This window comes from Ctenocephalides felis, unplaced genomic scaffold (assembly GCF_003426905.1).
Source record: "Ctenocephalides felis isolate EL2017-DRISC unplaced genomic scaffold, ASM342690v1 CF-g0.4_SCAFFOLD_01170, whole genome shotgun sequence".
NCBI lineage: Eukaryota > Metazoa > Arthropoda > Insecta > Siphonaptera > Pulicidae > Ctenocephalides > Ctenocephalides felis.
The window spans coordinates 59,488,899-59,501,435 of NW_020537324.1; the positions used below are offsets into that span (position 1 = coordinate 59,488,899).

General features: G+C 28.9%; 1 protein-coding gene across 1 annotated transcript in view; it reads right to left on the minus strand.

Annotated features, from left to right (window-relative positions):
• The window catches only part of LOC113368327 (F-box/LRR-repeat protein 16), a 67,550-nt gene that overhangs the window by 13,455 nt on the left and 41,558 nt on the right, over positions 1-12,537 (minus strand). The window contains exon 3 of the mRNA XM_026609878.1: positions 10,462-10,753. Within this exon, the coding sequence (XP_026465663.1) occupies positions 10,462-10,753 (292 nt within the window). The remainder of the gene's footprint in view (positions 1-10,461; positions 10,754-12,537) is intronic.

The following is a 12,537-nucleotide window of genomic DNA, read 5'->3' on the forward strand; positions in this document are numbered from 1 at the left end:
ATTAACTCTTCTTACTCGATATATGGCTTATTTATGAATTAAATTAAGTTCGTTTAATTTAATTTATTTGTTGTTTTTTGGAATTAGTAATTCAGGAATTTTGTTCTATTTAAATTTTTGAGTTTTTGACTAATTTGAAAATTTCACATGTTTTTAAAATTTAATAAATTAATCTGATAAATATAATATTGATAGTTAGAGAATCACTTCAATAAGAGATTCTACTATTGTGTTCATATAAAGTTGTGATAGTTCTAAGGACCCTCCATATTATCTTTAGGCAGCTTCTTTTTCAGTCTTCTTGATTGACATTCTTCTTTTTTGCCATTTACTTTTAAAATCGTTTCGGCTTGACGTTGAGTTTTGGAACACCCTGTATATTAGTCTTTCTATGTACAATAAACATATATCTCTCGAGTATTTTCGTATTTTAATGAGTGTTTATTAAAAAATGTTGCTTCAATTAATTCATAGTTTTTAAAGATGAAGCCACCTTATATCTCCTAAACGTACTCATGAAAAACGTATACATAAAAATTTATATAAATATTTTGTTTTTTGAGAGAAATGAGGCTTTTAGAAACAAATTGGATATAGATACAACGATATGCCAAATAAAATCATGTATTTGAATCTTTTATTGAATTTTTACGCTTAAATTATAAAAATAATGTTGATAGGGTATGTGTTATTAACTTCCCGTAGGGTAAGTTATTGTAATGGGCCGAAAATCGGAATTGAAAATTTTTACATTTCTCGACGTTTTGAAGGTTTCTGAACGTTTTGGCATACCTCAGAAAAAATGGATGTGTGTGTGTGTGTGTGTGTGTGTGTGTGTGTGTATGTATGTATGGATACAAATTTCCAGTCACGTTTCAGGGCGCACGGATCAACCGATTTGAATGGTTCAAAAAACATTCGATTCCTATTGATAGGGAAAAGAGCTGATTAGTTTTTGGCAAAGGCAGGTCCAGCCGTTTCGGAGATACGGAGCAAAGAGTGCAGAAAATAGAAATCGAATTTTTGAGAGAACGGAGTATCCGATTTGAATGATCTAAAAAACATTCAATTAGTAATGATTGGGAGAAGTGTTTATTAGTTTTTGGCAAAGGCAGGCCCAGCCATTTTGAAGATACGGAGCTAAATATGTAAAAAATGGCAGTTTTTGAGAGAACTAAGCGTCCGATTTAAATGATTCAAAGAACTTTCTGCTTGTCTTAACAAAATAATTGATTTTGGAAAAAAAAAAATTTTGTCCCCTTTTTTTTTTTTTTTTTTTAGTTTTTTGTATATCGAAAATATTTCAGATTTTATTTTTAATTCTGACTATAGTTCTAATATACTTTAAACAAATAATTTCAACTCTGCAATTCAGTTTATATAATTCTTATATCGTTGCCTTAAGGCACGATGCCATAATTGCCTCAAGACAGAATTCCACTCACAGCTAGTTTTAAAAAAAAACTCAATCTTACGAATTGTTTTTTTAACAATGATGTAAGACTGTTATTTTGTTTTACATTTCAATTATTTTTAATATTTTTAGCAAGTTTGACTGCTTGCTTATTTGTCGGCTACCTAAACTTAAAATACTGGTAATTTTTATTAAGACATAATTTAGTACATTAATATAAGGTAAACCACTGGGTTTTCCTTTTAAAATTCTATGTCATTTATCAAATTAATTACTGAATGTCTTTTTATATGAAGAGATTGCAATTTATAAGAAAAAAAATAACTCGGATTGAGAAAAGGAAGTAATGCATGTGCCATATACTACTCAATATTATTTTATAGTTTAAAAAATCTTTATTGAAACGCGATCAATGCAGAGCGAATGGCTTTTGATCGATTTGCTATTACCAACTCTATCGATAATTAATAAACCTAATTAATTGGTTTTACCTTTTCATCCTTTTGGGCTTTGTATCCCTGATATTCCATTGAAATAGATTGCCAAAGTTACGTAGCAAACAAGCAAAATAGTAATGTTATCTCTATCATTTGCACCACGCGTTAGGTGCATTGCGGATTCGAATTCTCAGAATATATTATTTCATTATTTGTTGGAGTCAAAATGAACGACGGAAAACGTGCTCATCGAAAATACTTTTATCATATTTCGTGGCCAGGAATGTGATAAAGAGTATATAATATTACTTTTTAAAATGGTGTCAAGAATTATAAATATTATGAATGATTATCAAAATTGAAATATAATATGTTGAAAACAACTCACGTAGTGCTACGCACTATATTAATCAATTGTATTGATAAAATTTAGTGGTCATTTTTAGGTTTAATGAATAATTTTGAAATGATATTGAAAAATAGATCTTTGAACATTATCTTCAAAAATATAATCACGCGTTTTTAAAAGTAAATGGCAAAAAACTGTCAATGTCAAAACTGTATAACAAAGGTTGTCGATTCGATTTGACCTGAATTATAGAACTATCCTCAAAAAATTGGGGGACAAAATTATCTTACGTCGTTTGGAAATTATGAGCTTTTAGGTGCAATTTAAAGCACTTTTACGAAAGCTTTAGGTTTCACTTAAAAACTCATAATTTCCTAACAATATGAGAATTTTTACGAAATTTTTTAAGTTGATCATACTTTCACCCCCCTATATAGTAAAATACATGAAATGATTAATATATTAGTAAGGCAATATATGTATATGATTTTTCAGATATATAGATGAAAATAAACACGTTTTTAAACCAAATATCTATTTTTTAAAGATTTTTTTTTGTATATCGAAAATAATTCAGATTTTAATTTTAGTTCTGTTCTAATATACTTTAAACAAATAATTTCAACTTTGCAATTCAGATTATATAACTCTTATAAATATTAGACAAAGTTATTTATAGTATTTATAATAATCCATTTGAAAACATTGAATATAATACGATGCCATACACCACTTTTCACTTTTCTGGTGAAAAATAAACCGATGAAAAAAACGAATTTAACTAATTGTAAGACAAAATACGAAAGAGAAAGAGAAAGGAAAATTTAATACAAGAAAAAGATTTCACAAATATTTCTTCCTAACTTTCTTTTAAAAATGTTTATGTTTCGTTATATATTGTTATAATATATTCAGAAGCGTTGTTTAAATGATTATGTTGTGTTGTGTTTCATATTTCTGATCATAAAAGTCGTTTTGGCATTTATAACTATTGCTTTTTAACCTATACTCATGCCTTTTCTTTTAAGATTTAATTTTTGGACTAATTAATTCATCGTAATTAAGTATTTCCACGGAAAAAAATGGCCAAAGTTCCAATTTACTTTTTTCCCAGCTAACTGGTAAATTACCAAAATTATCGCTGAACAAAAAATGGCACAACCGTACCCAGTCTCCCCTAAACTGGATATCTAGACGTGAAATTTAGATCCTTTATAAATATTATCAAATACTGAAGTGTTTATAATTAGCATTTAACATTTACAATTTGTACCATTTGCATTCAATTTTAATTTCATTTACTTTGTCTCACTTACAGAATCAAGCAAACAACTTTCTTGGCCTATAAAATTCTCAACTTTCCAAAATACCTTGATAAACTGAGCTTAAATATTCAAAACAGTTGGTCATTTGCATTGAATGTTTAGATAGACAGGCAGCACGCATACAACAGAGTCGTCGGCACAGAGCGCATACAACATTCGGCACACAAAAGCTCCCCCGAGTGGCGAAGCTTTTGTATATTCGGGGCGCTCTGCATTTCGCGCGCTTTCAGGGGTGGGTTACAGTTGAATAACCTTGAGTCCCATCGTGTTAAGTCGATCGATATTACAGGACGAAACTAGGACGTTATATAAAGTAGCCGTAGGAATAAATACGACGATAGTTTACGAATTCTATATTCGAACTATATGCACCACGTGTTGGCCGCACTGCAGTCGGGAATATTTCGAATGCATTATATTAACAGGAGTTTTCGATTTATATAAACCACGATGGAACGTGTTTGCGAGTTTGTAGTTTGAATCGTTAATATTTTATGTGATGCGAAACTTTATTTCTAACAATTTTTTATATGTTTATCGTTATAATAAAATATTTTCATAACTCCTGTATATGATTTACCATTTTATCAAAAGCTCGTGAACCGCATTTAAAAGTTCAGTTTGACGTTTTCAATTATTAATTTACATGTGTGTAGTAATAGTAACTTCAAAACGTCGAGACATGCAAAAATTTTCATTTTCGATTTTCGGCCCATTGCTATAACTACCTTACGAGAAGTTAAAAAATTAAAATCCGGAATTATGAAGATAGTATGAAAAATTGTTTTTGATTGTTTGGATAGATTTTACTTATTAAGATCATATTAGTCGTCATAATAGATTTTATACTTCATGTTAGTAGTTATTCTCCTATTTTACTCATTGTATAAAAAAATATTACTTTTGAGGACACATTACATGTTGAGATGCGGACTACATTTCGTATGCAAATATGTGAGCTATTTTGAATATTTTATACAAATTGATTTTGTAGAAAATGAAGACATTCTCAGGTTCCTCAAAAGTATTAAATAATATGATTGAGTATTTGAAATATTGAGAAAAAGTTTTGAAATGAGTTGAAATAAATACATAAGAAAAATGACTATAATTGTTAGTTTACTACATATACGTGCATACAAATATAATTGTATAACATTATAGAGATAGATCAATTATAGATATTTTCATACTTGTAAAAATTATGAGTAAATTATTAGTCGAATATAGTGTTAGACACATATGTTATTTTAGAGTGAAGGAATAATTTTTAGTATAATTTGTTGCACTAGAAAATCTACAAATTTAAAAGCAATCTTTAAATTTCAAAGCAATTATCCAAATTGTGTAATCAAGAAAGGTTTATTAAATAACAGTTATTTTTAGTATCCCATCACCTATTTCACGTTTTATACACAAGAAAGTGATGCAGAATCTTGACTGTTTATTAAACTATTCACAAATCCAAAAACAAAATTTGATTGCCTAATTTGAAACTTGATTTTCACATTTGTTTCTACAATAAAATGAATCTATATATAAAAAATCTGAAAGCACCAATAACAAATATTCATTGAGATGCACTCATTAATACGACTTTGTCACTACTATGCTTTTTTGTTCTTTTAATAGCTTGAAACTAAAATATTACTTCAACACTTGCAAATAAATGTTCTTATAAAGCAAGAAATCATTTGTATTACAAAGAAAATTTATCATTAGTATCATATCTCTTACTCTACTTTTTATACTCCAAAAATGATACTGAATCTTTAGTTTTTATTAGATACTATTTACAAATCCAAAAACACATTTACTTATTCCCTAATCTGAATCATCATTTTAAAATTTGTGGAAACCACAATAACGTGAATCTATATATAAAAAATATGAAAGCACCAACAACAAATATTCATTCAGATGCACTCATTATTACGACTTTGTCACTCACTATCATGCTTTTCAGTTCTTTCAATAGCTTAGATCTAAAATATGACTTCAATACTAGCAAATAAATGTTCTTATAAAACAAGAAATCATTTGTAGTACAAAGAAAATTCTTTACAGAACGGTTACAAAGCGTAATAGAATCAAAGTTATAATTAGATACTCTGAGCATCGCAGAATTTGCATAAGGTAATGTTTCAAAAATGTTAATACTCTCAATTATTTCGAACTTGGAAACAATTTATTGAATTTCTTCTGAAACTTAATTATGACGATACTGATCGGATTATATTTATAGAATTTTGGCGATTGGAGAGATTTTCTTGATGAAATTCATTTTCAAAAATATAATACTAGATATTATACTTTACACACATGTATATATATATATATATATATATATGCATATATACGGGCGTAAAATTGGAAATTGGAAAAGTTTAAGGATTTAATCAAAAGAAAATGATTGTATGAAACTATTTGTAGATTATTGTAATATAATTGAGAAAGGATAACATAGTAAAATAAAATCAAATACAGTCAAGAATGAGGAAGAACTACTAAAAAGTTTTTAATTTTATAATAATAATATATATGTCTGATTATTTATAATAATGAATGGTACTGCCCTCAGGTCAGTGAGCTGAGTTAAACTCTAACTCAGAATATTGTGAGAGATTTTCTATTGCCATTTTACACCGATGTGTCCGAAATGGGCTATTTTTAATTAAAAATATGTTTTCGATACTTCTGCATGATATCATGTTATCCACAACATGTGTTCCAACACGCGACTACGTCCACACGAGACAGAGCGCTCAACCGTTACGCCATGAAATACTTACTATTATTACATATATGATTATAATGTAATGTATTATGCTAAAATTTCAGTTTTAGTTCATATCCCATATTTTCTTTAATTTTTTTTAATAATACATGCAAAATGTTATTGAGCTTATCGATATTTGCTTTCAGAAAGATCTCTCATCTCTACTTGTATTGAAACTGGCAAAATACATCAGAGTATTGCATTTCTTCTTGAATTACAGTACGTATCTTTATACGAAATTTGATATTTGTTATGCCTATCTTTTAGTCAGATAATCGATACGAAAATTGCTTACATTATTATGTCTACAAAATTTATTTGATATCTGCAAATAAATTCTTGTTTATTAATGAAGACATAATACCTCCTCTGTAATAGATGATTTAAAAATGTAGAAAACCCAAATCAGAAGCAAGTAAGATAAAATCTAATTAGAATGGATTAGCTTGTGTTTGTCTTCATAGCTTATATACAATATCAATCTATTTTTTTATATTTGGATAGCAATGAGAAGTTAAGAGTTTTCTAAGCTGTTGTGATAATACTTCTCAGCAACGTAGATTTTTAGAAGGCAACCCAACGGTTATCTCTATTAGAGATATATTGATATTGTTAGAATTTGTAATACTGATGGTTTTTAATTTGATGCATAAATCAGATATGTTTACTTGCAAACATGTTTTCATCTATATTTACAAGTTAAAATTGATGTCATAACTGCTTAGTATTAGGCTGACGGAAGTGGGTATCAAACCTGAAACTTTCTGGTTGCAAGACTAAAGCTCGTACCTCTAGGCCAGAGGGAAGTCCACATTAGTTACAAATAAAAATGGATATTAAATCAAAATAAATTCTTTAACATAAGAAAAAGTTTCATTCGCCTTATTGACACAAAAAAAGACCAGTTGACTTTCAATGTCCAATTCTTGTATAGAAGTTGAATTATTTGCCATAATTTTTCAATGATTCGTACTATATTTATACTGTATTCGAATGATTCGTATATATATTAGAGCAATATTTTCGAATTTTAAATCTAAATCCAATAATATGTAAGTTCACATTCACGTTATTCAAACAGCTTACAATTTTGTTTCAAATTATTTTTGACATACATGTACATGCATTGACCATTAAATAAATACGATTGTAAATAAATAGATTATGATTTTCAATTATTGTTGAATATTCCGATTATAAAATATTCTGAATGTAATGACAAAATTTTACTAATTAAATTACAAATTTTATTTTTTGATAAGATATATTATACAAATGCAAAATATGCAACACTGGAAAAATACTCAAAATCTAAACTTTTTGTGTTTTCTAAACTCTTTGTGTTATCACATTTTCTTATCTGATTAAATGTCCTTTTTTGTGAGTTTTTAATTTGAATGCAAGTTTGCTGTTGTTATGAAAATGTTATGCAGCATTATTATTCTACTCACGCTACAATATCTTGAGATCTTTTTATTAAAAAATTATTTTTATTAGAAAATCTATTATACTAATATATCAAGTCTAGACTTATAAACTTTTTTCATCATTTTCACCCCATTTAAAAAATTATATAACGTATGCCACATTTCAGACACGCAGTACTACTATCTTAATTAAATTTTCGTAAGCAAATGAAACCCCAAAAATACAGCCACATATAATCTACAGTCGTGTAAACATCGTATATAGAAATTACGTCTGTTTTGTTCTGAAATGCTTTTTATCTGTATCGCATGTAATTACTCTCGATAACTACGAACAAATAATTACAGAGCAAACACGCGCGGAATAAATATTATTCAACTTATATAATCGAACTAGAGAATGGGAATGACGATAAACAAAAATATACAAGTTTATTCACAGGTTTTTTCAAAGGTTTTTTTTTTATCATGTATATGGCTTACTCGTAGCTCAGTGGCTACAGCTAGGGACTTCCAATCAGAGTTTCAGGTTCTATATCTGCCTCGAACAGTTTGATGTCAAGCAGGAATGGCATCGGTTTTCACTTGAAAATATAGATGATAATGTGTTTCTAAGTGAAAAAAGCCTTTAATAATAGCCGGCATTGCTGCTTCCATAAAAATTGATCAATATTACATAAATTGTGATTATAAAATTGCAGACATTTATATCATTCATAGTATTGCTTTGAATTGCCTTGATTAGTATTGCTTTGATTGCCACCTATAAAATCAACAGAACAACAGAATTCATAAAATTCTGTTTTAAGTTTTTAAATCCCATTTGATTGTTCTTTTTAAATCCCATCCAATTTTGAATCTTATTCCTTCGCATCATATAATATTCGAATAAATTATTATATAAAACTTTTGGAACTGGTCAATTATAATTGCCAATGCTAATTAGGAAAATATTTGTTTTAAATATGCGCGAGGCAAATTTTCACAACTTGTGTGGTTAAAATTATTAAACCGTTTAATAATATTAATTTTAGTGACCAATAAATATCATTATAGATAAAACATATGTGCTATAATTTTAAAATTAAAAAAATACATCGTACCAAACTCTAGGCACAGTATCTTCAATAAATCCAATTTCTTGGAGAAGAAGTAAAACAAAATGACAGAGTTTTGTTTTTTAATGATATTTGTTTATTTAATGATATTACAACCAGTCTCAATCTAATCTTACTTTTACTAATCTTAGGTTCATTGACTACCAGTTACATGGTTTTTCAATTAATTAGGAACTATAATAACATATTTATTAAGAAAAAATGCAAAACTTTTATCCATATAGTACGGACAAAGTGACATATACGGTGAGTACGTTCTGATGTAAAAAAAATAACTTGACCGTCTTTAAAAAAAATCGTTTGGTTTACTGTGTGATATCAACACATGACGCATAATCCCAAAGGGGGCAAATCATACATCATAACCAACCTTCACCGGATTTAGAACGTGAAGAGAGATCTTTGCAATAAATGCAAGCCTCTTCTTTTTACCGGTATATCATTTGGTCTATATTAACAGTAATTAGGGTAAAAATTAAAAGTTAAAAAAACATTTGAAGGGTTTCAATTTTCTCACTTCTTGGCCTCGAATAAACTACCTTGTAGTTCATACAAAATAATACTATGTCATTTTGTCAAATGTATAGGTATGTCATTTTGTCGGAAAGTGGAAAAACATAATAAATATTTTTCTAAACGCCTGATAATTGCAATAAAATTGATCTAAATCAGTAGTACTGGCATAAGTTCAATGATTCATCATTGTTCATTGATTTTAATTGAAATAATTACAAATAACAATAAATAAAGAAGTCCTCAAAAACATGAAAAAACTTCCCTCAAAATAAGCTTTGAAGAGCGAGGTACATGTTTAAACTGATTGCTGCGACATGAGTGTGACAATGACGGTCAATTTCTGACACGATTGTATTTATGGCTTTCTAAACATTCAAATTCAAAAACTGTTCGAAAGATATTAGTTGGAAATGATACTGGTTAGTTCTTTGGTGAAAATTTACCGAGCCGTTTTCTTGTAATTAACTGTTGAAAAAAAAATGTAAACAGATTTTCATGGAACTTTTTTTTGCCGTATATATCATGGTCTTATAGAACTTACTGAAATATTACGGCCTTACGACAAGTAGTTTAATTTTAAAAATTCATCAAAGTTTGAGAAAATGACTAGGTTTTTTGACATTTGTTAAAATTAAAATTATACGATTTACTTGGTATAAAGATAGAGTACTTGGTCTTAATAACGAACATACTAAATCATTAAAGTCATACGGAAACTGGTTCAATTATAAAAATGATTGATTTTTGAACATTTTCACTACGAGTTGGCGTGTTCGTTCGTTTTCAGTTATGTGTAATAAATCCGCTCGGAATACTTTTAATCACTCATAAAATAATTTATATTTTATTGATTAAGTTGATTATTTACACATATCGGGATGTTCATGTAACTTGCCTCAAGGCAAAATACCAATACCAACTAGTTTAAATAAGGTCTCTTTGTCAATTTGTCCATATGTGCCATAATTTCCGTTTTTTCCACTAATTATAAATTTACATCACAATAATTTAAGGCGATTTACAATAACGCCGATATTGAAACTCGAGTCCTCAAAATTTGATGATTATTCTTTTAAATCAATTAATTTCATCTTACCTATATTAACTACACCGTGGTTGGTGAGTTCCCAGCAACTCTGCAACCGCAGAATGCTGAGCGAGGCGCTTTGCTTCGGTGAAAAGTATCCCAAGGCGGCATCCGTTACGTGGTACGCCTGCAACGAGAACTCGTAAAGGGATGGCAGTAGCTGAGCGACGGCGCCCACCGCCTCGTCGGCCACATTTATGCAATCGGTCAATGTCAGAGACACGATCCGAGGAGTCAAACAAGCCCACAGGCCGGCCTCGGTTACTTCGTTGCAACCGGCTAACTCCAGCTCGAACAGCGACTGCGGAAATAAAATGATTCTATGAAATTTATTGCCAAGTATCATTTGCAGAGCTGCATTTTATTTAGTATATTTCGATCAGTGACTTGGACAATTTCAAATATCCCGTGAAAAAGACCATATTTTATATATTGTATAATTACGAGTTTTTATAATAAATCTATATAAAGGGCAGGGCGGGGTTCAAAGGTCTAATTTGACTTTCAGAAATTATATTATGAAAACCAAACCAATTATATCACAACAAATAACACATATCAAACAAACAACTATCTAACAATGTTCAGTAAAACTGAACCAACTAATTCAACATTTTAGAAATATGTTTGTTTGCTGTTTTTCAAAATTTCATCATTTGGTCTTTTTTACCCCATAGACGGTGTAAAATAGGATGGCCAGAAGGCAAAATGATCCAAAGTCTTACTTCAAATTTTGAGGGGATTTTACGAAATAATAGCTACATTATTCAAACAATGCAAAATTTAAATTTCATATGTACATTTTTACAGAGATAACACTGTATAATATATAGTATTATCTCTGTAAATATGTACACATAAAATTTAAATTTTGCATTAGTATAGTGTATATAACCTTGATCTGGTATTTCGTCAGAATTATTAATCAGCAGAGTTGCAATAACTAATTATTTAATTTATTTTTCGAAAAAATGTTCTTTTACTTTACTTTTTTATTTACTATTTTTTATTGTTTACACCAGGGGTCGGCAACCTGATTGCCTTTAAGGGCGCAATACTAAATTTGAAAATTACCGAGGGCGCTTCGGTATAAAATTAAAAATCAATTAAAATATTCTTTATCACTTTATTTTCTTAGTGCCGTATATATTACATAGATTTAGTAATACCTAATTAAATACATATAATTTAGTGTGAAACCGTGTTTTCATCTATTTTTTATAATCGGGAATATATATATTTAGAGTTCCCAGTCCGTAAGGTAAAGGCCCAGTTGGTGCTTTTTACTCTACCCACATGAAAGCTTTTACAAAAGTTATATACAAAAAACTGTTAAATTTAACTTAGAAATAACAATACATATTACAAAACAATTAATTGGCGTATAGCTAAAAATTATATTAAGGTCCCGTAAACTAAAGAACAGCGCTCACAATTAAGAAAAACTACTTACTACTAAAGAAATTACTTTTGTTATGGATTTTCAAATATTGCCGTTTATCTCCCGATAGCGACGTCGTAAGAATCAAGGTACTGAATTGTCTGTTATTCATCTTTTTCCCCATACTTTCAAATATAGTTCTTAAAAAATTCTTAATTTTTCTTTCAAATATCGGCCGTGTACCTTTAAGCGCAGCTCTACCCAATATATATAATATTTTGAAAACCCATGAATTTTCAATGAATGCTATTTTCATCGTGTTCTCTATTGTACTCGAAATATGAATGAGAATAAATCTTTTTATTAAAACAAGGTGAAAGCCACCAGTTGCAGTGCTTAAATAAATACAAATTGCATTAAAAATTGTGGCGGTTCGTAGCGTTGTGGTAAGCGCCTGACTTAATTGCAAAGTTCCAGGTTAAAACTCGCGTTTCGGACAACCTGTTATCAAGAAGTGTTATCCATTAACATTAAAAAATGTGGATGATAATAAATGAAGTGGAAGAGCCCTATACTTTAAATTAAAAATTTATCATCACTAGTAGAAAAGTTCTATAAAATATATCAAATATAGAAAAAAAATATATTGCATTGGAGTCATGGGACTCCAATGCTGTGACTGTTGTTCAATAAGATATAAATAA